The 25,551-nt window shown below is 43.6% G+C and overlaps 1 protein-coding gene across 38 annotated transcripts in view; it reads left to right on the plus strand.

Moving 5' to 3' along the window:
- The window catches only part of LOC109633137 (ankyrin-3-like), a 109,006-nt gene that overhangs the window by 72,182 nt on the left and 11,273 nt on the right, over positions 1-25,551 (plus strand). For 17 of the 38 annotated variants that reach the window (XM_069538207.1, XM_069538214.1, XM_069538219.1 and 14 more), the window contains 15 exons: positions 3,170-3,293; positions 6,769-6,871; positions 8,878-8,987; positions 9,761-9,793; positions 10,654-10,878; positions 10,962-11,116; positions 11,454-11,665; positions 11,781-11,988; positions 12,302-12,398; positions 13,706-13,934; positions 14,076-14,201; positions 14,404-14,526; positions 15,059-15,085; positions 16,449-16,530; positions 17,632-24,888. In XM_069538207.1, the coding sequence (XP_069394308.1) occupies positions 3,170-3,293; positions 6,769-6,871; positions 8,878-8,987; positions 9,761-9,793; positions 10,654-10,878; positions 10,962-11,116; positions 11,454-11,665; positions 11,781-11,988; positions 12,302-12,398; positions 13,706-13,934; positions 14,076-14,201; positions 14,404-14,526; positions 15,059-15,085; positions 16,449-16,530; positions 17,632-24,888 (9,111 nt within the window). Of the gene's footprint in view, positions 1-1,100; positions 1,830-2,548; positions 2,708-3,169; positions 3,294-4,577; positions 4,590-6,768; positions 6,872-7,717; positions 7,769-8,877; positions 8,988-9,760; positions 9,794-10,653; positions 10,879-10,961; positions 11,117-11,453; positions 11,666-11,780; positions 11,989-12,301; positions 12,399-13,705; positions 13,935-14,075; positions 14,202-14,403; positions 14,527-15,058; positions 15,086-16,448; positions 16,531-17,631; positions 24,889-25,551 lie in introns of those variants that run through there. The other 21 variants (XM_069538225.1, XM_069538227.1, XM_069538231.1 and 18 more) reach the window with 15 other exon arrangements.

Consider the following 25,551-nt stretch of genomic DNA (forward strand, 5'->3'; position numbering starts at 1 on the left):
CTCAGCTACTTCCATTTTGTCTAAGACATCCATCAGCAAACATCAAGCTGTTTTAAAAAAAATCTGTTTTATCATTGAATCTGGTCGGTTCTTTTTCTGGCAGCTTTGAGTGTCCTGTTTCTGTTCACAAACTGACACTGCTGATGTTATTTTCCCTGCAACTAAGAAAAACGGATTTGTTATTTTTAACCACATGCACATCAGAACTCTCATTCTGCTCTTTATCAAAGTCTCATCTTGACTCCAACTCTGCAATGGAGGAGTTCCTGCAAGAAAACTGAAATTAGGCCAACGTGACTCCCTTCATAATTCAGATAATAGACTATAAGGAGACCTGCATAGCATTATTAATATCAATATAAGTAGAATATCTGCTGTAGAACTACAGAGCCAAACAGCACTGTCGAGTTTGTGGTGCAGCCGTCACAGTTTCAGGCTGCTGTCCTTTGTTTTGGAACCACAGAGCCAATGGGTCTGCAAAATTGATGAGCTTGTTCATAGACCGTTGCTTAGGGGACGCTCTGGGAGGGGGGGTGTGGAGTTTCTATGTCAGGTGATACAGCCAGACTCAACACACACACACATATCAGGTGTGTGCTCCCGCTGCGTGATAAAGATCCTCAATGCAAAACATGTATAATTCAGTGGATCATTATTCCTGGACAAAAAATCCTTAAAAAACTATAGAATATAATTCACGAGCACTGAATATGAAACAGACTGACTTCTGTTTGCTGCTCGATCAGGCCTGCACTTCTTCATCATCTCTGTGTGGGTGTGTGTCAGTGTGAGAGAGAGAGAAAGTGGCAGTAAATAGTTTCCACATCTCCCTTTAATCCTATATGGTGGAGGTCAATCCTATTAGGCTGCAGGTTGGAGTGTGTCATTCTGAGTGTGTGTGTGTGTGTGTGTGCGTGCCATCACACGCTCACCCTTGCTTTCTATAGACTACTATACACCACCTTAAGTAACATCTCTAAGCTGTCATCCCACGGTAGAGTATATCTCCATAATCCCTGTAGCACTGGACTCACTGGTGCTATGTTCTGTATATAGTGTTTAATATATAGTGTTAAGTTCTACTGCAGGTTCTGTTACTGTCAAACACCTCTTGCATAATTGTTCTTAATGTCAGTCTTGTGCAACTTTTCCTCCTTGTGTGTGTGCAACCTGTGGAAGGAAGAGCTGGGCAGAGAAACGTTGCTCAACCTTTTTTTTTGAAAGTTGACAAAATGATGCATGAAGTGAATATTTGGAGCCTCACCCCCAGTTTGACATGAAGCCAGACTCCCTCAGTAACTGATTTAGTTTTCTTCATCCACTGAGGCTTCCCGTGCATTTGCTCAAACCCTGTGTCAGCTGACTGTGCTCAGCCTCTGGAGACGCTGCTCAGCCCGGAGTGTGTTGTCGATGCTGCTTGTTGAGCCACGGACGCACCGACACTTCCTCCCAGTAAATCCAATAAGACGGGCTTTTTTTTTTTTCTTTTTTGTGTGACCCGCCTGCAGGAGAATTAAGCAGCGGTGTCAGATGGCTTCTTGTTTCTGTTCAACTCCGATGCGTCTCATTTTGCTTCAGAGAAAACTTAGTGGAAGTTGAGTGTTGTGTCTTTGCGCAGCGGAGGCGGCAGAGATGTGCGCACCAGCAACAAATGCGCAACTTGGTGTGAGTGGAGCGACGTGCGTGGGGTGAAAGGAGGGCAACCCTTTTTTCCATCAGCAGCACAAACACTGTCTGGATTCTCTGTCTGTGGAGGTTTTACTGGAGAAATACACTCAGGGGATATAAAGAAGAGTAGTGACCAGTGAATATGGCACAACTGGACAAAGGTACGTTGTTTGGCCAAGAGGACTTTGGTCTTTTTGGCTGTTAAATTATTCTCTACTGGTGGGAGGAGACATTTTATCACTCAGTATTATTTTTTGACATCTCTATGTTGATAAAGATGGATAGAAGTTAACACACTTTATATGGTTATTTCGTTTTTTATTGTTTCTCGTAATTGTTAAAGAGACGGAAATTAACTCTCTGTGTGTGTGTGTGTGTGTGTGTGTGTGTGTGTGTGTGCGTGTGTGTGTGTGTGTGTGTGTGTGTGTGTGTGTAGCCGATTTCTTTCTTGTTTTGTCAGACAGAGAGACAGGAAGTTAATTTTTAACTGAACAATAAAAGCATCCGTGTATTTGGCTGCACAAAGCAATATAACTTTTCTGCAGGGATGGATTAGTGTTGTCGACAGTATGTTGTGTTGCAGTGAGGACAGAGGAAACATGTTTGAAGTGGACTTCAGAATAAGTAGAAACCCCTTTAGAAAACTACGGAAACCAACTAGTATTTCCTTCCTCTAACCTCATTTATACTCATCATCAGTGTCCAGTTGCTCTGGTGTAACCCGCTGAGAGTTGGCTGCGTGACTTCAGTCTGAATAGTGGTCGTTGGCTGTTTGAATAGATTTTGACTGAGGCGGATTGAGTTCGAACAATTAAGCAGAAGCCTGCTGGTTTTATTTTGAAAGGTGTCACCGGAAGCTCTCCCGCAGTGTGACGGTGTGTTGGTAGTGCGGCAGTGTTGGAGGTGGGGGGGAGGGGCTGCGGTGAAGGAGCGGACTGTTGCAGGACGGATCCGGACATGAGGGAGAAGGAGAAGCGCTGTGGCCGCTCCGCCGGCTTCATAGACCGGCGTGTCATCGTCCACCGGTCCGCCGATCGAGGTGCGGTGCTGCCGGGTACTTTCTGTAGATGCTCTGCGTGTTGTGCGGAGGCTGCGGTGGCTGTAGAACCTGCGGCTGGGTCTGTGGCTGATGTGACGGCAGCTGCGTGGTGTTTTACAGGAGAGCTGCACATCTGCAGGGCACCGGCTCTGCTGCAGCCTCTGCTGTCTCACCTCTGAACACAGTCGTTCACAGGTGTTGCTGTTGTTGTTGTTGTTGTTGTTGTTGTTGTGTCACTGACAAACCGACCAAAGGAAAAGTTGCAGTGGGCTCTGCAGTGAGGCAGCCTGTGTGTGCTTCATCGTCACAGTGATCAGTTACTCCAGGGCCTCCTCTAAGTACCATGATGAAATAAGGGCTGGTGCTTCTCTGGTGGTGCAGCATCGCCTCTCTCTCCGCTGGTTTGTTGTTTCTTATTTTTGTGCTCAACTGGAGGATCTCATGATTTTATGCCTCCACCAGGAGAGGATGCGATGACCGGGGACACTGACAAATACCTGCGGCCTCAGGACCTCAAAGAGCTGGGGGATGACTCCCTCCCTCAGGAGGGGTACATGGGTTTCAGTATAGGAGCCCGCTCAGCCAGGTAAGCACCTGTCCTTTTTATTACAGACATATGAAAACACTGATGTACTCAGGGGCAGCGCTGTCAACCAGATTATGTTGAACTGAAGTATCACAGGGGCGATTGATGCTGTGGCTGTTTACCCTCTGTACACAGATTTATAATACATTACCAGATATGGTGTGCCATTTTTCCAGATTCTACTGTACATGTTGGACTGATCCAGACAATACGATAATGACCAGTCCCTTCAGCATTCACTCAAATGCAGACACAAACACAGAATAATGGAAATTGCTGCAGAAAGCAGCTGGAAAGTTGCCATCGAATGATTCAACCTGACAAAATGATTCAGCGTTTTGTGTGTCCTCATTCAAACCCCGTGCAAAGATTACAAATGTTCCATTCAAGGTGTAACTTTGAACTTTGATACTCTCGGCGAACAGCTGAACTCTGAGATCCACCACAGGTTGGGTCTAAGTACAGTTTCAACAGTGGAAACCTGGCAGGCTCCAGTGAAAACACATCAGCGACACAGTGTTGTGCGGCCCCACAGTGTTGCTGTAGCCACACTGACAGATGGCAGATGCACTGTGATGGTCGGATTGATAAAAACAACCACGCTCACTGTGAGAGGAAGCTGCCATCGTCAGCAGGGCCACGGCAAACAAGGGAAACGCTGAATTAAACCGAGAGATTCCATGTAAACAAGCCTGGTTGATGAGGCTCTTGGATAAATATTGGAAAGAGTTATGATAGAATTAACAAATGTAATTACGTGGAAAGTGTATTAGTTTAAATGGTGAGAAAGTACATTGTGTGTTGTTACGATTACTCTTGTGGTACTTGAATCATCTATTACAGATATGGAAATTGTTTCTATTGTTTTTTTTTTACTGTTTCAGAGTAAAGTTTATAAGCCTAAATAGATTTTAAAATTCTCAACAGGTTTCTTTGCAGGGGTGGGAATGTAATGAAAAATATCAAATAATATTTATTGACCAATGAATGCATGATGCCGATGATGTTCTTTTACTTTCCTTAGCTTTCTGTTTATGACATCGACATTGCATGGTTTGCTTTTTCACTGGGCTGCAAACACATAAACACACTCATGTTTACCTCAGAAACACTTGCAGCCTATAGTCGTAGCAGAAACCATGCAAAAGCACAGCATCAATGTCATATGGGGAAAAAAAGAAAGCCACATCATGCATGAATGTCTGCAAAATGCTTTGCTTTTCACTCTTCTATTTTATTCTTTTCCTTGTTTCCCCCCCCCCTGCGCCCTGTCCCTCATTCTAGCCCTAGAATCAGGTAAGAAAAGTAAAGAGTAGTGGTCGTAGTGGTCGTAGTAGTCGTAGGAACATTAGCTGTGAATGGTGTCCCTCCCTTGTGACCCCCTGATCTACTACATCCATAAAAACCTCTCTAACCCAAACCACCAGTCATCCATCCCACATTGGCGTCATCCAATTCCACTCTTCCTCTGTGTGTGTGGTAGCAGATTCATCGCTCTGTTGCTGTCTCGTGTTTTATTCTGAGACCATCCTTCCATGTTCGCTGATCACCCGTCACCTTTAAATCATCACATCTGCGAGATAAAAGTGTTTTCTGCTCCCAGTGTGGAAAAGAGACAATGTCGTTGGAAGCACTTTGTGTTTTGTGCAGAATTTTCTTCAGTTCGAGTTGTGTGGACAAATCGCTTAACTTTTTAATGTGTTCGTAAGGTGGCACTTCATCTTTAATTTTTATTGTGCCACCAAGTGTAACTTCCAGGGATTAAAACAGCATTTGATTCCTAATCCATCCTTTTTATCCAGTAACTGGAATTGTCCCATCCATTCTGGACCTTAAATCACGGTTTGCAGAGATGGAAACCATTTTGGATTTTTTCTACCGCATTTATAAAATCGTCCCACATGCATCAAAGAAAGACTCAGACACACACACACACACACACACACACATACAGTCTCTTGGATGCACAATGACTCAAAAAGACACAGGTACTAGAAAAATATAGTGAAGATGAGAGTTGGAACAGCAAGTCATGATGGAGTGCTGTGGGAAGGTGAAAAAGAAGGATTGGATGAGAGGAAAGCACAGGGGGGGGGTCTTCCATTGAGTTAAATGCAATATAATCGAGACATTGCAAAATGAAATGGGGACGAGTTGATGGGACAGCATCATCAAGACGAGCGGTGGTAGGCGAAAGAGAAAGAGATGACAGACAGCAAAGAGAAAGAGCAAAGACGGAAGGAAATGGAAAAGCACGGATGTTTATGGAGGGAGAGGAGGATGGACAGAATGAGAAAGGGGAAGAAGCTGTGAAGAACAAACAGTCCTGGTGAAAGCAGAGCGGTGAGGTGGGGGGGGGGGGGGTTGGCTGCCATGCCAGCGAGTCCATTCAGGCCGCACAGAGTTGCTTGGTAACTTCGATGGTGGGGCAGGCAGCGCTGTGCTGAATAAAGGGCTTCTCTCTGTGCTGAATAGTGTGCCCACTCAAACACGCTGAGCTCTGCATTTTCTCCCCCCTCGCTCACCCCCCTGCACACACACGCGCACACGCGCACACACACACGACACATAAATACACACCTACAGTACACACACCCTCTGACAAAATAAGGCATCACAGCTTTGATGGTACCCTTTTCCAAGCCCCCCCTACAGCGCACAAAAACATACTCATCATGTATGTTACGCGCACATAAAAGCGAGTGCACGTGTTGCAAGCGACTGCAGACATTTCGACTCCTGTGCACTGATCAATTCCTCGTAGTGAAAAACAGCACCAGACAGAAACCTTGAAAGGAGTCCACAGCACTGCATTGAGCCAGAGAGGCTGCAAAAATAGACACACGTCACCACACGCAGGCATAAAACAGACTGCGGCAGGACGCACTGAGAACAGCTTCCTTTTTATGTTGGGCTGCTCTGAAACAGGTCGAGGTCAGCAGCTAATCTTAGAATAAAGCAATGTCAGACTTGAAGCTCAAGTTTGAAATCTTATTTCTTTACACCGTGATTAACAGGAGATTTGCACAGAGACGTCTTGTGATTTCTTAACTCTCACCTGCCACTGCCAGGTATATAGTCCTCCAATCTGTCATATGACATAATTTAGATACACTCACATCTGTGTTCGAACCCCTATCCACAGCCTCACGTAGAAATCCACACAACAGCTCTCCTGCCCACTTCTCCTCTTCCTCTTTTCAGTCTCTCTCTCTTAATGCAAACCATCCAACCTTGCTCTCATTTCCATCTCTGAATACAACCTGCTGCAGTATCTTATCTTCCGTCAACTGCAGGCTCTATCGTTTCCCTCTATTCTCCCACATTTTATTCTTGGACTCTCTCTGTCCAATAAGTAAAAAAACTGGTTCCCTGGAGGTTGCATGTAGTAATGGATTCCTTTTTGTTTTATGTCGTGTTCCCCTGCCCTTCGTTTGTCGTTGCCCGCGGCGTTGGGTTGCGTGGTAACATGTAGCCTCCGCTCCTTCAGTTCGGATAGGTCCAACACACTCAACCGGAGCTCGTTTGCACGAGACAGCATGATGATCGAAGAGATTCTGGCCCCCACCAAGGACACGGTAAGACCCATTTCTTCATCCTCTTCTCGCCCCTGTTCACCTTTTATGTCCAACTTTTTAAAAACCTCAGACTCATTTCACCCTGTCCTCTCTTTCCTCAACTTCAGCTGACTGTTGTTTTTCAAGTTTGATGTCTCTTGTTGACCATAATGTTACACCTATGTGCTCTGTCCCTCCGTCAATCACCTGGTTTGAAAACTACAGGCTGGGTGGAATTAAATCCTTCATAACAGAAGCAGTGTTGATGCCATGCTTACTTTTGCCAAAGTGCTGAGGGGGGGAGTGTATAGCACCCTGAAGGAGAGTTTATCCAAACCTAAGGGCTCCGAGAGGCCCCTCTTTGCTATCTCATGGAAAAGTGCTGGGCACTGCACAGCTCAAGCTGCTTGTCCGTTTCTTGTTTTGGTGGCCGGGAGCAAAAACAGAAACCGTAACCTCTTACTTTATAAACAGTGTTAGTAATATAACCTACAACTGCAAGGACATCATCACCCAGGATCTCAAACTATACATGGCCAAAATATGCACTTAGCTTAACTCTTCTTCTACAGAATAAGCTCATGTTTTGGACAGATTTACTTTTCTTATGCAGAAAAGGTTTATAAATTGGTTATCTACTAAAAACTATACATGAATTAAACATGTTTTTTTTCTTGATGATAGTTTTCAGTGCTTTTGTATAATATGTTATACAAACATGTTATCTGCTACAATCTAAAGTGAAGTAGGATTCTTTAAAGGCATAGGACAATCTCGTCCTCACTGAGATCAGACCATACTTTCTCTGGCTAAAACCCTTTAGTGGAACAAAGTGTGACTTCTGAACCGTCTCTCTTCTTCCCAAAGCTTCAGAGTGTCTGTAAAGACATTTCCTACTTGGTTGACCCACTGAATAAGGTATAAAGTATTAAGAGTTTGGTCGATGTCTGACTCACTCGTCAGATTTCTTATTTTTCTGCCACAGTGGTTCAGCTCTTGAATTTTGGTCTTTGTATGTTTATTTTGGGTCTTTGCCGTTCTCATCTCAATCATTAGTGCTGTTTTTACTAAATGGTTTGTTCCCATGCTACTTTGAGTGTTTCTAAGTTCCCATGTCTCACTGTTCACATACATAATGTTTTACTAAGGGCTGTAGTCAAACTGAAAAAATCTTGGTCGACTGAAATCATACCTGCTCTCTTTGGAAAAAGAAAACTGCACATTAATTGAATTGGCCACAGTAAAAATACAAAGTGTTACTTCATATTAAAACTACAAACTATATATTAAAATATGCCAACCATGTTTGCAGTGAAAGCCTCAAGCTTTAAACACAAAGTGTGCTAACACAGGACACAGTTTTTAGATGACATGCCAACTGCTGTTTGCAAAGTTTGCAAGGCTCGACTTAAAACACAATGCAACCACACTGATGACTTCTTTCACGTGGTGCCAACTACATTGGAGCCAATGAATATAAAGTTGTAAAAACAAACCCACCCCTCGAAAATAATGGATTCATCTGGAGGGTTATTGATGTGACACTGACAGACCAATTAGAATTTAGTCTTTGGACAACTTGTCGACCAATCGAATGGGAGACTACAGCCCTCTGTTTATTAAAGCTGATGGTCAGTTTCCAGTTCTTCGACCACCATAATCGTTAGAGTTGCACTGTTATTTTTTGTGTTTTTTTGTCCGGTGAGACTGTGGGTATCATTGATAAAGGTTAAAAAATGAGTCAAAAAGCTGTGAATGTCATCAGCTCATTGTTCCATATCATGCATGACTCAGGGGCCATTATAAAAGAAGGGAGGGGGAAGGTTGCCTGTTATGTTCATGCAGTGATCAGTAATTAGCTCTGTCACTTCCATCCTCTATTTTCTGTTTTTTGTCTTTTATTCTGTTTTACTCAATGATTTATCTCAACTCCTTTTCTTTTGATCTTCCTTTTTCACCTCAATCTCTATCTAAATCTTTCTCTCCCTCTGTCCTTCCCTCCTCTCTTCTCTTCTGTCGTCATCCAGCATCTGGCCGTGACGAGGGACTACAGCTCGGAGTGTATGCGGCGCTACAGCTGGACTCCAGACACCGTGGACCACAGCCACAACACTGTGTCCAGCCCCATTCACTCTGGGTAAGAACAGCTGTACTTTCTCATGTTTACCAGCATGCACACGCATACAGTACATTACACAGACAAGTCTCATATTCTGCATGTGCATCCATGCAATTTATGCTGAAATCACATATTATATATACTTATTGCGCAAATATGTATTGTATTCTGTTCCACCTTCTCTCAAGAGTCAGTATTCAGCAAACCCTGCAGCACTGATGCAGACAAGGTGCAGGGCTGTGGGATTTCTGCAGTGCTGCTACTGTGCACATTACATTACAGCATAAATCCACAGTTCATCCTCTAAAGCTCTCACTGTGTTCACTGATATGCTCTGGTCCTGTCGTCGCAGTTTCAGAGAACAGACTCTGTGTGAGCTCAGTGGCTCATTTGTTTAATTTGTATAAACTGATAAGATTTTGCTCTCATGTCATTCATGTGCTTTGACTATATGAAGTTATAAAATGTAAAATTTTAGCTTTTTTTTTAAAGGCTGCTGTCTTTACACATAACTCAATGTGTCATTTCCTTGTTGTTATAATCAGATATGAGGGATCTGACGTGTCAAGATTTGTCTTGATGCATTTTTACTTTCTATGTTTGTACGTCTCTATAATTTTGTTCATTGCTGTTACGTCCTGTGTGTCCTCTTAATGTTTCTTTTGATTTTGAATCTCCCATTTCATCCTCTGTAGGGATAACAGATCCCAACAGTGGTTGTGAAACTCTGATACTAAAACTAGGTTCTGGGGATTTGCCTCCTGCATTGTCTCCGTGTGTTTATTTTGCAGCCTCTCCTCCCCGCTCCCTCAGTATGACTCCAGGTGATGACTGAGTTCGCTGCTTACACCCATGATGCCGCAGTGATGTCTCTCACTTCTCCACCTCTGTCTCCCTCTCATCTCTTCACACACACTCGCTCTCTCTCTCTTCTCCTCCTCCAGTCTGTGCTCGTCTCATCTGTGTGGTCTTGTGTTACATTTTGCATTGCGTAGTCTTTAGAAGTGTGTGGTCAACATGTTTGGGAGTCTTGATGTGCTGTCTCTCTCTCAGACAGTCTCTCTCTCTCTCAGTGCACATTATGAATAAATCTTCCACAAAACATCACAGGGATTCTCGTGTTCTCAACACACAGTATCAGAGGAAAAATAAAAAGTAATACAATGAAGAGTTTTTATGCCTCTACTCCACCCCATCCTCACTCTTAAGTCGTGTCAATGATTATATTAATATTTGAAGAATGGGACACATTACAAATATCCCATTGGTGAAAACATGTGTGCAGGTGTTTAGTATTTGATCACTGAATGCCTCTTTAGAGAAACTGAAACTTTGGCAACAATCTCACTTTCAGCCTCTGAACTGGAAACTAAACTCTCTGTGCCTTCATTAGCACCAAGTTTAGTTTCAGACGTGTTTAATGTTCTAAATTGAGGCCGATGAAGTTGAGAATGTCAAACTTTCAGAACTCAAAGCAACTTTTTTTTCTTCTTTCTCTCATTCTATCTCCTGCTCCCTCTCTCTTCTTGTTATTTTCTCTCTTTTCCTTACTTTATTTGGGTGTACGGTGATCACAGCATGGGAATCGTCCTCCTCACTTGTGTCCGTGGTTTGGCTTCTGTCTATCTTTCTCTCTGTCTGTCTTTTTTCCCCTCCTCTAACATTGCTCTTTTTCATCTCACAGGTTCTTGGTTAGCTTCATGGTGGACGCCCGCGGTGGCTCCATGAGAGGCAGCCGCCACAATGGCATGCGCATCATCATCCCTCCCAGGAAGTGCACTGCACCCACACGCATCACATGTCGTCTGGCCAAGAGGCACAAGCTGGCCTACCCCCCTCCCATGGTGGAGGGAGAAGGGCTGGTCAGCCGGCTGGTGGAGGTTGGACCAGCCGGGGCTCAGTTCCTCGGGTACGAAGCTCAGGACTACAAATCATTTCTAATAATGTGATAATATATTGTATTGCAACATATTAACCAGAAACTTCTCTCAGCCCTGTGATTGTGGAGATCCCTCATTTTGGTTCCATGCGAGGAAAAGAGAGGGAGCTGATTGTGTTGAGGAGCGACAATGGTGACGCGTGGAAGGAGCACCAGTCTGATGGCAGACCAGAAGACCTTTTTGACCTGCTCTCTGGGATGGATGAAGGTATGGAAAAGTTATTCCGGGCAGTCCAACGTTAACCAATGAGACTGCAAAGACAGTTTTCTCCACGGTATATCTGAACGAGTGAAGGTGAACTGTACCACTCAGGAAAACATATACTACATAGCCCAGGGCGATGTCAGCTGGTGACCTAGAAAATCTGATTTCCACCCCAAAAGCTTTTTTTTCCTTTTAATTCAAGCAGTTTAACCTGTTTACTGTCTTTTTTGTCATGATACTGACCAAAATGCCAAACTTCAATATCACCCAATGGTCAAAAGATAACACAGATTAAATGTTGCTTAAAATCACATGCATATGGAACTATTTTCTGTCACAGAGCTGGACAGCCCTGCTGAGTTGGAGAAGAAGCGAATTTGCCGCATTGTCACCAGAGATTTCCCTCAGTATTTTGCGGTGGTGTCGCGGATAAAGCAGGAGTCGAACCACATGGGTCCGGACGGAGGCATGTTGTCCAGCAGCACCGTGCCCATGGTGCAGGCGTCATTCCCACAGGGGGCGCTCACCAAGAAGATCCGTGTAGGCCTGCAGGTACAGCAAGTGATTTGACTCTACCTGATATGCCTGGCCCAGTCATTTAAATAGAACGTTTAGGAAAAGATATAAGTTCTCACAGTTAAATGAACAAACATTGACTTGTGTTTAGGCCCAGCCTGTACCCGATGACATGGTGAGGGCAGTGCTCGGCAACAGAGCCACCTTCAGCCCCATCGTCACCGTGGAGCCCAGGAGGAGGAAGTTCCACAAGCCGATCACAATGACGATCCCTGTCCCACCTAGATCGGCAGAGGGCCATCCCAGCGGACACAGGGGGGACTCTGCACCGTGCCTACGTCTGCTGTGCAGCATCACAGGCAAGTAAACCTGAAGACAACGATAGAGTCTGAAAAACCTGTATGGTCATTCAAATTTCCTCTGGGGGACCTGAGATTACTTTTGACTGTCAATGCATCCTTCATGTATAATAAATGGTTATATAATAAATAAACCACTATGTTAGCAAATCAGAATCACTATAAATTGAAAATCTGTGTAAACATCAGCCCAGTGTTGATGTTACAGGCTGCTGGTCGACCGACGAAAGAAAAAAGTGTTGAGTATAAAAGCTAAAACACAGGTTTTACTCGAAAGTCAGTGAGGTCATGTTTTGTCCTTTGTTTCATACAGGAGGAACGTCCCCTGCCCAGTGGGAGGACATCACAGGGACCACACCGCTGTCCTTTGTAACTGATTGTGTCTCCTTCACCACAAATGTGTCGGCCAGGTGAGACACCCACACATGCAAACAACAAAACAACATACATGTTGCACCACGAAGAAGAGAGTTCTGAATGTGATATAGGGAATTAACACTCAGCTAATGTAGAGCTTATGATGTTTTCTTGATTGAATCAAATACCAAAGTTTGACTGCTGAAGCTAAATAGGAGACTAATGAGACACAGTGTAGTTGTGCTGACACAAAAGTCAAATAATAATAACATTTTAGTTGCCCAAATAAGAACATTTGCTGTTTTTTCTCATAGATAGAAAATGATCTTCAATTAGTTTGACAGTAAATAAAGTAAAGCGTTTGATCCCGATTATAAAATGTAAGACTTTGGACTTTTAGTTGGACAAAACAAGACAGATTGTGTTTTATGGACATAAGGATGAGTGGAGAAAATAATTGACAGATTTATTTAAAATTCAAAAGCCCTTTCCTACCTGTCACTGCCAGTAGACCTCTTAGGAGGCCTCAGAGAGGAGACAGTGCAGCACCATGACGCAGAGAGAAGTTGGCAGTGAGTTGTAAAATCTATCACAAGAGAAAATCTCAAATTACTGTCATCTGACACTTGAATCCACAGAACAGTAGTTTATTCTCCTGACTCCTGTTTTCCCCCAAAATCTCCTTATTTCAGTGCATGCAAAAAGAGAGTGTGTTCCTCTCCTCGTCTTCTGCAGACGCACATCTGCATTTTGTTTAGGATCATTGTCGACACATTGCTATCTCAAATGCACCAGGTTCTTTACAACACAGTTAGAAAGTTTAATCTATTTATCAATCACATGATATTGGTGTTGTTTTTCTCCTCCTGATGCGACTTCTTTCTCTGTGGCTCTGAAACAAGTAAACAACATTTACACGAGGGGATTCAGTGTCACATCAACAGTAGATTGATAAGTCAGGCCTAGACCTCAGCCAGCGAATCTCTCGGTTACATGACACAATGTGATGAACCTTCATCTTAACTAGATTTGGATCATGTGGTGAGTGTGTGGCCTGTTATTAGAGGAGCACTCCTTGCTAATTACTACACAGCTGTCATGTGTCCGTGTTCAACCTTCAGGGAAATGACCCCAGTCGTTTTTATTTACTATTTATATTTATATTATTTCACTTATAATATAGTTTTTCAGGCCAAAAAAAGGTCTGATACAAAAATAGCCTCCTTCCCAGACTATCAGTAAATCATCTTTGAATCAGGTAAATTGTTTCCTTGGCTGACTTTCAGGTTTTTCATTTTCTTTTGTGTTTTTCCTCCTCTCCTCTCCTCTCCTCTCCTCTCCTCTCCTCTCCTCTCCTCAGGTTCTGGCTCGCAGACTGTCACCAGATTCCTGAGACGGTGAGTCTAGCGTCTCAGTTATACCGGGAGCTGATCTGCGTGCCGTACCTGGCCAAGTTTGTGGTGTTTGCCAAGATGAATGACATTGTCGAAGCTCGGCTGCGCTGCTTCTGCATGACGGACGATAAGGTGGACAAGACGCTCGAGCAGCAGGAGAACTTTGAGGAAGTGGCCCGGAGCAAAGATATCGAGGTGGGGTTGTGTGTTCGTGTCAAATTGCAAACACTGACAAATGAATACATCTGTTGAATGTTGTTCAAATGAAACAAAATATTAGTTTCAACCTCATCTGCAGAATACATTTAAGCTGTGATGTCACATTTTCTCTTGTAGGTTCTCGAGGGCAAGCCTATCCACGTGGATTGCTATGGCAACCTGTCCCCTCTCACTAAAAGTGGCCAGCAGTTGGTTTTTAACTTCTACTCCTTCAAGGAAAACAGGCTTCCTTTCAATGTGAAGGTAAAACTCTTATCCCTTATATCACCATCTCCTCTTTCCAGAAGCATTTACTCTGCATATTGTTCACTCTCATTAAATTTATAGAGATAACAGTTTTTAAATGTGAAATTTCTACTCCTGGATTCGGAAAGGAAACAACCTTTTCACCATTTTTGCAGTGTCGTTCTGCAATGTGATGCAATCTTTTGGCTATCTCCTACAGATCAGAGATATGGGCCAGGAGCCATGTGGCCGCCTCTCCTTCTTGAGAGAGCCAAAAAACACCAAAGGCCTTCCACAGACTGCCATCTGTAATTTGAATATCACACTGCCAACCCACAAGAAGGTAGGATCAAGTGTTTGAATAGTTAGTCCACAAAGGCCACATCATATCATCCACATGTTAATGACATTGAGAGACAGAAAGCAGTGTTGTCCTGACGTCAAGAGGAGCCACTGACATTCATTTGGTCTATAAACAACTGCCTGCTGCTTGTGTCTATTGGTGTTAAAGCCTGTGCCAGTCATAAGACCCCACAACGTACACACGCAGCCACACATGCACATCATGCTTTGTTGTATTGCCTGGCTCACTGTGGGTACATACAAATTTTGCAAAAAAGAAAAAAACACTCTGTGTTTGTGGTGTTGATTGATCACAGGAAACTTTAATCATTTTGCTTTTGCTTTTGTTATTTTGCTGTTTATAATTTGTTTGATTAATCTCAGGTTTTTTCTGATGCCTTTTGTTGTTTTTGCTGCTCCATTTTCATCCCCTGAATTTTAATTTCTGCCTCCCCCCCCCGCTCCCGATAACTTCCCTGCTCTCCATTGTGTCATCTCTCTCCTCTCCTGCAATGCATCTTGGAATACCACAGGATATGGAGTCTGATCCTGATGATGAGGTAAACAGATTCTTCATCATCACATGGAGGCGCTTCTTCTTTGTTGTCCTTTCTGTTTGCTTTACTGCAGATGCTGTGGTAAATATGTGTGTGGCGAATATTTTGTCTCTGTGCAGCACCTGCGTGTGAAAGATGCTTCTGATCGCACATTTTTTTTATTTACAAAGCTACGTCATTGCAGAAGTGACCCCATGTAGTGCATGAGTGGAAGTGGCAATTGTTTTAATCAGCGAGGATTTATTTATTGTTGTCTTCATCCCAAGTCCAGTGGAGAACAGTTACTGTGCCACACCTCGGCTTGTTTTTCATCTCTATCTTCCTTCACATACATGTTCAACAAGAAATCACCAAATCTCCATCCTTACTATTAACCCATCCAACGATTCACACAGGACTCTGGTATCTCTTGTGGGCTAAAGATGAAACACTAACTAACTCTTATTATTTGTCCACTTAGATATTGTCGCGTTCTATTTTTAGATTATCCTTTCTTCATCCTAGTCGTCTGCCTTTGTGTTACAGAGAACGCTAACTCTCTAAGCTGCATGCCAACACATTTACAACATTTACCAAAGGGAGATTAGGCTGTTTTAATGTTTGAGTGTTTACGTAAGTAGTGTCCGTGTTTGTTTTGCTCTTTCAACACAAATATATCAACCCACTCATTAGACAGAATATTTATGTTGGACAACCTCACCACCAGATTATTAAATCAGTTTGTGTTCAATGCCAACATAAAAGAATGATTCCATCTACTACCACACAGTTTGGCAAACATCACGGTTAGAGTTTGCAAGACAAGTCATTCTTTCAAAAAAACCAGCACTGATTATTTTAGAGGGACAAAAATAGACTCACATTTATTTAGTAGCATTATTTTTCATCATGAAACGCAGAATTGTCCAATATAAACTTAATTCTTGCGGACTGGGCTGAAAATGTATCACAGGACTAATATTGAATTAACACAACTCCTACCACTACTGTAATTGTATTAAGGTGTCCCATGTCACCTGTCACATGTCACTTCCATGTCGTGGAGGTTGAATTTTGTCACTTGCTGGAAAAGGCCATACAGACAAAGCTTACATTGTCTGTAATGATTATATTGTAATGACGTAGAGAAATGCAGTGAGAGAAACGGTCCATTACTCAGATGAGACATACAGTTCGCCTGCAGTGCCTCCTTGTGCCTTTACTAACAGCATGTACTGCTTCACTAAAACAGGACAGTGTCTGCGCACCACAGCGTCTAACTTACAAATAACATTAACTTTTAGACCTAATTCTGAAAGATAATAACCACATCTCACCATACTTTTTTATGTTGAAGCATCTTTTGTTTTTTTTTTGTTTGTTTCAGACTGAAAAGCCCGAACGACGTCATACCTTTGCCTCCTTAGCTTTGCGTAAGCGCTACAGCTATTTGACCGACCCAGCAGCGAGTGAGTTTCCCATTTTTACTTTCGTGAAAATTTTCAATTGGTTTTAGATAATTTTGTAATTTGAATCAGATGCCCTCTTCATGTGACACATACTCTGGTCATTTGTCATTCATCAAACATTTGCATGGTTTACTGTGTCTTACGCTTCGCTTACACACCCCATGTTGACAAAAAAAGTCTCCCTGGTTCAACTGTTCCGTTATTTAACGTTTGTGAAAACACTGGGAATCATTGTCTGTCTGTTCATTTATCATTTGAACAAAAATGTTTCAATTCATGTTGAATAAAAATATTTTTTGAATTGTTCGCATTCTTTTAGTGGCCATTTCACTCTTATTGGCTTTCTGATTGTGTGCTGCTGTGTATATCAATGTGGTAACGGGTTGCACTTTATATAATGTGATTTCTCTACAGTGAGACTATGTTAGACGATTTTGCCATTTACAAAGTGTTGGCATACATTTCACTGGATTCATTATTAATAAATACAGTGTCCTTGTTGCACTTTATAAGGACACAAGTGTTGCACAGTGTTGTAAACAATAATGACTGATTTATTGTTACTTTTTTGTAAAGTGCAACCTCGTATTTTATTTTTAAGCCGTGACCAGACAAGTAAAGTGATATTTATTTTATTATATACACTTGTGGGGTCATCTCTGGCATTGGAAATGAACCAAATGAAATCATAATCACAAGTCAGTGAAAACTGTACAAGGCACTGCTGCAAGGAGGCAAATAGATTAAGCACATCAAAAGTCAATGGAATTTTATTTTGATTATGTCTTTTCTTTTTTGTCACCTTTATCATGTCAATCATTTTTGTTCCTATACGTTGTTTATCAGGTTTATTTTGTCACAAGTCACTGCCATTTCATCCTGGACATTTGAATAAGGGCCTTTATTACATTTGACAGTTGACAAAAGCTTTCTCAGTTTGAACTGTTATGTTGTTTTAAACCTTTGTCTTGCTACCGTCAATAATGCTGTTTCTGACTGACTCAAATTTCTCTTTCTGGTTTTTATCTTTTATTTCATATTATTTCACGTTACATTTTATGTTTGCCTCCTTATTGCTTTTGGTTTTAATTATGTTCGAAGAAACAACTGATCGAAGCTCGCCGAGAACACAGCCTTCTAGCTACCCTCACAAACCTGTCTTTTCAACGAGATCTTATCAGGCGTGGTCGCCTGTTCCTGTCGCCATCCCTAGCCAAGCCAAATCTGGGTTTGGCTCCATCTCCAGTTCATCATCCAACACGCCTTCTGCCTCTCCACTAAAGTCTGTCTGGTCCATCAACTCTGCCTCCCCCATCAAGACCAACATCCCTGGATCACCTGCCTCTTCTGTTAAGTCAGTTAGTGACATGGCCTCTCCCATCAGATCTTACAGAACCATCTCCTCTCCTATAAAAACTGTAGTCCAACAAGTCCAGTACCCGAGCCAGGTCTTGTCTAGTCCCCTGGCCTCACCAGGGAAAAGTGCCCCAGACCCAATGTCTATGAAAGGACTGGCGGCATTATCTGCTAGGACCTCCCCTATAACTGTCTCTGCAGGAGGAAGCCCTCTTCTTGAGAGAACATCCATAGGCATGACGCCACCAACTTCTCCCAAATCATCTCTGACTATGTTTAGTTCACCCTTACCATACAAGACTGTTATGGGGGGCTCTTGTGGCTCCACACCTTCCTCCTCACCAATCAAAACAGTCCCTGGTCTCTCATCTGTGCGTTCCTTCGCTTCAGAAGTCACTGGCCCTGCAAGAAACCTGTTCTCTTCTCTTTCATCACCACTTAAATCCAACACCCCTCCAAGTGCTGCATCTCTGATCAATGGAACCGTATCTCCAGCACAGTATCGCTCTTCATCCCCAACATCTCTTCTCTCCAGCAGCCTGCAAGAGAGAATACAAGCAACCACCAATGCTGCGACCACAAATGTCAATGCAGCATTTGATGAGGTTGAAAAAACATTGAATTCTTGTTCTGCAGGCTACGGCACCTTGAAGTCCTTGTCCTCCTCTGGATCTTCCTCGTATCAGTCCATGAGATCATCTGCCTCTAATTCCCTTTACAACTCTCTAAGGCCCTCTCCAAATGCCACCACTGCTGTTACATCCAGTTCAATGACTGTCCCGGTGTACTCTGTTATTAATCTGCTGCCAGAGCCCCAGTTTAAAAAGTTACCTGAGGTGTCCAAATCAGCTGCTGCCCTCCTGTCCCCACGGAAGACTGTGCCCACTGAGGTGAATTCTCAGTTGCAGTCTTCCTTTTCCAGAACTCTTTCTCCCATCAAAGCCTCTCTTTTTTCTGCTGGCCTAAAATCAAACACCATATCACCATTGTCATCCAGCCAAGAGATTCTGAAGGATGTAGCTGAAATGAAAGAAGACTTGATACGAATGTCAGCCATTTTACAGACAGATCCAAATTCCACAGCAAATAAAGGATTTCAGTCTGATTCTCCCAAGGAGGTCAAAATGGAGGACGAGGAGCCGTACAGAATTGTGGAGAAAGTAAAACAAGATTTAGTAAAAGTGAGCGAAATCCTTACTAAAGATGCTGTGAAAGATGGTAGGGTTTCTCTGGCAAGGGGTGCTTTGGATGACATACACTTTTCGAAAGTGCAAGTTGAACAACCACCAAGCAACTGGAGCTATCCACCAAGATACGAGACTGTGGTTCCTCAAGCCAAATCAAAAACAATACCAGATAGAGATTTCAATCTCTCCAAAGTGGTTGACTACCTGACCAATGATGTTGGTAGCAGCTCTTTCTCCAAAATGCATGACACAAAGCATAAAGCCGATGAAAGCAAGAGAGAAGGAGAGGGCAAGGAGAAGCAGAAACGTGTCCTAAAACCCACCATAGCCGTTCAGGAGCATAAGCTCAAAATGCCTCCAACAAACATGCGCTCTTCAGCTTCAGACAGAGAGATCAGTAAAGTAGCAGATGCACTTTTTGGAGCTGACACTGTGCTAGAATCCCCTGATGATATCTCACATGAACAGGATAAAAGCCCCCTCTCGGACAGTGGTTTTGAGACCAGGAGTGAAAGGACACCCTCTGCCCCTCAAAGTGCTGAAGGAATGGGCCCCAAGGCCCTTTTTCAGGATATCCCAGTTCCACCAGTGATCACTGAGACTAGGACTGAGGTTGTCCATGTCATCAGGAGCTATGAGTCTCCAGAGGATAACAAACAACTTCCAATGGAGGATACACTTGCTGTCAGATATATTGATTCAGATGCCAAAGGTCATCTAAATCAAGCTACACCAACTTCAGAACATAATAAGTGCTACTCAATAAAAGTCAGCCCTGATGAAGATCCAATGGGAAAGGGGATGAGAGTAAAGGAGGAGACTCACATCACTACCACCACCAGGATGGTTTACCACAAACCTGGCAAAGAAGCACCATCTGAGAGGTGTGAAGAAACCATGTCTGTGCATGACATAATGAAGGCTTTTCAGTCAGGCAAGGACCCTTCTAGAGAACTCGCTGGACTCTTTGAACACAAGTCTGGCAGTGAAGAGACATCACAAAGAGTCCTTGAGGACATCAACTCCAAACCTAAAGTTGAAAGAATAATTGAGGTCCACATTGAAAAGGGCAATAAAACAGAACCAACAGAGGTCATCATCAGAGAGACAAAAGAGAAGGAGATGTATTACTACCCAGGGAACAGACAGGAAGTGGATGAGCCTGAGGAATCACTACCAGTGTACCTTGACTCCCCCAGAGTAAACACACCCATGTCTCAGGAGGAAGACAGTCGCCCTAGTTCAGCCCAGCTCATGGCAGATGACTCTTACAAAACCCTAAAGCTACTTAGTCAGCAGTCTGTAGAGTACAATGAGGATGAGTCATCTGAGCTTAGGGGAGAATCTTATAATTTTGCAGAGAAAATGCTTCTCTCTGAGAAATTTGACCAGTCTCATTCTGACACAGAGGAATATCTGAGAGACAGGACTCACTTCCACTCACCGGACAGAAACAGTGAGGGTAGATCAGTTGCGCCAAGGACAGAGTATGTTTTCAGGTCGCCAAGAAATGTGTTTGACAAATCAGGAAGAATGGCCAGTGTTGATGATAACTTTGACAAACTGACACTTTTGCAGTATTCGTCTGAACCTGGAAGCCCAAAGCAATCTGTTTGGATGCGGGTGTCAGATGACACACAGAGTAAGGAGAGAGAAGAGCTTATGTATGAGGATAGAGTGGACAGAACTGTAAAAGAGGCACAGGAAAAACTCAGTCAAGTATCTCAGTTTTTTCGCGATAGAACAGAACAGCTCAATGATGAGCTCTCATCTCCAGAGAAGAAATCTCGTAGACCCGACTTCAGAGAATCGCGATCAGGGCCGAGCTCTACACACAGCAGTCCAGAGAGGTCAGCTTACAAGAATGGGGCAAGTGGCGAAGAGTGGAGCAGAGAAAGGCTTAGAGACAGGTTCAGCTCCAGTGACAGGAAATGTGCCAGCTTACCCAGCAGTCCAGAAAGGAGAGTACTGTTGCAGTACAGTGATTCAGACCCAAGAAAACAAGGAGATGGTAAATCCCAGGGAATCCAAGGTGAAAACTCTAAACCTTTTCAAATACCTTCCTCAAAAGTGAGTGCAGTGAGGCTTAAGTTTGAGCAAGAGGCTAAAAGGCAGGATAGGACTCCTCAAGGTGTCCAAAATTCTAATGCTCCTATTAGGAAACTACAGGATAGTAAGCTACCTGTGTATCAAGTCTTTGCTGGTCCAAATATTCCAAAAACTCCAGACAGTCCAGGAAATCAGAGGAGATGTTTGGGTAGTGAATCAAATAAGTTCTCTCCCAAGCAAGAGACCAGTGAAAACGTTCAGGAGGAGAAAAAGCTATTTAAAACTTGGGAGAGCCAAGGTTATGGAAGCTATAAACCCCAATCTCCCAAACTATCTCATTCATTAATCCATGATTCCATGAATGATGGCAATAACAGCGATTCCCCAAGACAGGAAACGACCAAGAAAATAATCTACACAGAATTTGTTGTTCGAGAAAGTCCAAATACCAATGATAGTCTAAAAAAAAACTCGGAATCACAAATTCCTATTAGAAAGCTTTCTAATTTCTCAGAAAATCAGAAATCCACCTCTTTAAAGTTAGATGCCTCTGTTGAACCATGTGAGAGGGCGGGGTCTCATATACCGACTTTAACTAGAAGTCGGTTACACAGTAGCTCTGAATCCAACAAGTCCACTCGTGCATCATCAGTAGGAAAATCCACAGACTCATCAGATGGTAGCCAGTCAACCATAGTGTGCAACGGTGTTGATGACAACCAAATAGAGTATTTGGAACAAATAACTCCTGTAGTTGTCACAGAGGGTTTCAGAGATATTAAACCCTTACCTGTGTATGTTAGCATCCAAGTAGGAAAGCAGTACGAGAAAGAAACAGCCTCGGGGCAGTTGGGAACATACAAAAAGATAGTAAGCCATGAGAGTAGGACAGTGCATGAGACAAGGGGTGCATTTTACAATGTCAAGCAAAAGCAGTCTCCATCTCCTCAAGGAAGCCCAGAAGATGACACTCTCGAACAAGTGACTTTCATGGATAGCTCTGGGAAAAGTCCTGTTACCCCTGAGACCCCCAGCTCTGAGGAAGTCAGCCTGACCTCAAGAGCACCAGACTCAGTGATAGGCCTTATGCCTGGGATGCCAAGCACTATCCTAGAGGAGTCTGAGGAAGAAGAAGGACAGACTTTCATCTACAAGGGGACCTCAAAGGAAATATCTAAGCCAGCTCACCCAGAAAGTCACATTAAAAAACAACATGATACAGAGAGACAGAAATCAAAAGAGAAAAGAGTGGCTTATATAGAGTTCCCACCTCCTCCTCCTTTAGAGACAGAGCAGTCTGACCCTGAGAAAAGGGGATCATGTGCCTCTTCTGAGGCAGAGACAGAGATGATGGAGGTAAATCTCCAAGAGGAGCATGATAGGCACCTATTAGCTGAGCCTATCATCAGGGTGCAGCCTCCATCCCCTATTCCCCCAGGAGCAGATAACAGTGACTCTAGTGATGATGAATCTGTGTTCCATCCCATCCCTGTCAAAAAGTACACCTTCAAAATGAAAGAGGAGGGAGAGAAACTCTCAAATAACAAACAATCTGAGAAAAATGGAAATAATGAGTCTGGAATCAATGGTGAAGTAAAGGTAGAAGATTCCGACTTTGAACAAAACGGCAATGACCAGTCAATCACAGACTGCTCTATAGCAACCACTGCTGAGTTCTCTCATGATACGGATGCAACTGAAATAGACTCTTTAGATGGGTATGACCTTCAGGATGAGGATGATGGACTGAGTGAAGACCCTAAAACATCAAGTCTGTCCAATGATGGAAAAACAACAGACCGCTCATTTAGTCAGTCGAAGCTTGAAGTCATAGAGGAAGAGAAATGTGAGGAAGGAGGGGATAATGGAAAGACTAAAACCAGTACATCGTCAAAATGCAGTGGAGAAGAAAAAGATTATACCCTTGAAGGAAGACATCCAGATAGGCAGATCTATGGAGAAAATTGCTTTGCCTACCAACTTGAAGAGGAGTTGAATTCTACCTTTAAGACTGTTGCCACCAAAGGCCTGGACTTTGACCCCTGGTCCACCAAGGGGGGAGATAATGATGGAGTTTTTGAATCCAAAACAAAAGACGAGGATCCTAAGCCCTTTGGTTTATCGGTGGAGGACAAATCACAGGCTACAACACCTGACACAACCCCTGCTCGAACACCGACTGATGAGAGCACACCAACTAGTGAGCCTAACCCCTTCCCTTTCCACGAAGGAAAGATGTTTGAGATGACCCGCAGTGGTGCTATTGACATGAGCAAGCGGGACTTTGTTGAAGAGAGGCTTCAGTTTTTCCAGATTGGTGAGCATTCCTCTGACCCTAAAACAGGGGAAAAGGGGAGAGGGGGCAAGATCCAGGGGGTAATTTCCTCTCAGTCAAAAACAGGGGAAAGGGCCACAGTAGATGGAAAGGTGAATGTTATAGATACTACCACAGACAGCAGCACTACACCAGCAACACCAACAGCAACAACAGCAAAATGCAGCCCTGCACAGCCTGGCAGTGACACTGGCAATACCGGTGCTGATGCCCCCACCTGCGAAGCCATAGCTGAGACCGCCTCCTCTTGCACAATTACAGCCTCTAAGGTTGATCCCAAATTACGCACTCCTATTAAGATGGGCATAGCTGCCTCTATAACTGTGAAAAAAGACTCAGGGGATCTCACAGATTGTAAAGCTGAGATGTCAGAGGGACAAATGGTGCCAGAATACATCAGTATAGAGGGTCAGTGTGCGGAAAGTCAGTCTAGCAGACACAGTGAGCCCGAGACAGAGATAAGAGACTTCCCTTCAGAAAACTGCAACAACAACAATAATCTTGAGTCCTCCAGTGTTCAGGCCAACTACATTCAGTGTGGTAGTGTGGTGTTCAATTTGCAGTCCTCTTCTGAGCCCACTCTTCAGAAAGCTAGCAGGATAGAAACACTGGGCTGTAGGGATTTAGAAGAGAAAGTGGATGTTCACAGCAGCAATCAAGGGCAGGACCAGAAAAGTGAAACCGTCAAAGAAAGTGAAGTGAAACAGCCCAAGTCAAGGCTTCCAGTTAAAGCATCAGGGTGGTCATTTCACACGCAGGGAACAGCCATAGGCAAACAGAAGCCCAAACGAGCAGTGACAGTTGAAGTCAGGAAAAGAGGAGAGCCAGCCATAGCCAAAGTAGAGCCCAGGTCTAGAATACCAATCAAGGATATTAAAAAGAGCAGCCCTGCTGCTGCAGCTAGCCCACTTGTTTCAGTTCGAGTTACCTCACAGCCCAAGAGGGCATTGGACTCAGAAAGAGCAGCCATACGTTTGCCCACAAGGCTACCACTGAAGGACAGGCATCAGGTCAGCAATGTCACGAGTGAGGGATGTAGACAGGGCAGACAGGAAAAACCTGATGAAATTTGTAAGCGCACCATTGAATACTTTAAAGACATTAGCGGGGAGACGCTAAAGTTGGTGGACCGCCTGTCAGACGAGGAGAAAAAGACGCAGACAGAGCAGTCGGAGGAAGACAGCACCTCCCGGAGCACCTCTCTGTCGGACGCCTCCCAGCCTTCCCAGCCCTCCCAGCCCTCCCGCTCATCCAGGTCTGGTAGAGGTTCGAGGGCTGAGGCCGGGGCCGCGTCCGTAAGGGCAAAGGTGGCGACGACGGACAGGGCCTCCGGCAGTGAGAGGAGCAGGAGGAGTAGGCGGACTGGTGGGAAGGAGGGCAGTCAGGGACTCACAGGGTCTCGAACGCCTCCCATCGCAGAGATCAAGCCTAGTTTGTAAAACTTTCACACTATGTTTAAAATACATCTATATATTTATATATTTCACTTTTAGTTGCATGACATCGTTGTGATCGTTTAATGGTTTGACTGGAATGCCTGTGGCGTGTTTACATACTCTCTTTAGAACATTAGCTGTCATTTAAATTTATTTTTTTGTCATTGATGTACTGTGTACTGTATTGTCCTTGCTGCAAGATTCTCTTTCCTCTGTTCCCCACTGTCAACCCTTTTTAACCCCCATATAGTAGAGTGAGCATGCCAGTAGTAGTGACTGGTCCACTGGCACAACCAGTCCCCTGTTTGACAACTCCCTGGTCTGTCTGTCTGTCTGTCTGTGCAGGGTGGCTACCAAAGTTACTGTCGTAGTTTGTTCTCATAGAGTTTTCAATTGTCATTTATACTAACTAATATTAGCAATTGACACACAAAAGCGTCTTCGCATGTCAACATTTTAGATCGTAACATCAAACTTTCCACCCTAGATTTGTAGAACGATGAGTCTGTTATTGAGAGTCATGTTATGTTTTGTTGTTACTGCCTGCCTACAAGATACACAAACACAATCACAGAACACCACTTACTCTATGAACGTGTTTAAGTTGCCCATAATGTCTCAAGTGTGATATATCCTTTTCTTGCCATCCTATGAGAAG

Source organism: Paralichthys olivaceus, chromosome 14 (assembly GCF_024713975.1).
Source record: "Paralichthys olivaceus isolate ysfri-2021 chromosome 14, ASM2471397v2, whole genome shotgun sequence".
Taxonomy (NCBI): domain Eukaryota; kingdom Metazoa; phylum Chordata; class Actinopteri; order Pleuronectiformes; family Paralichthyidae; genus Paralichthys; species Paralichthys olivaceus.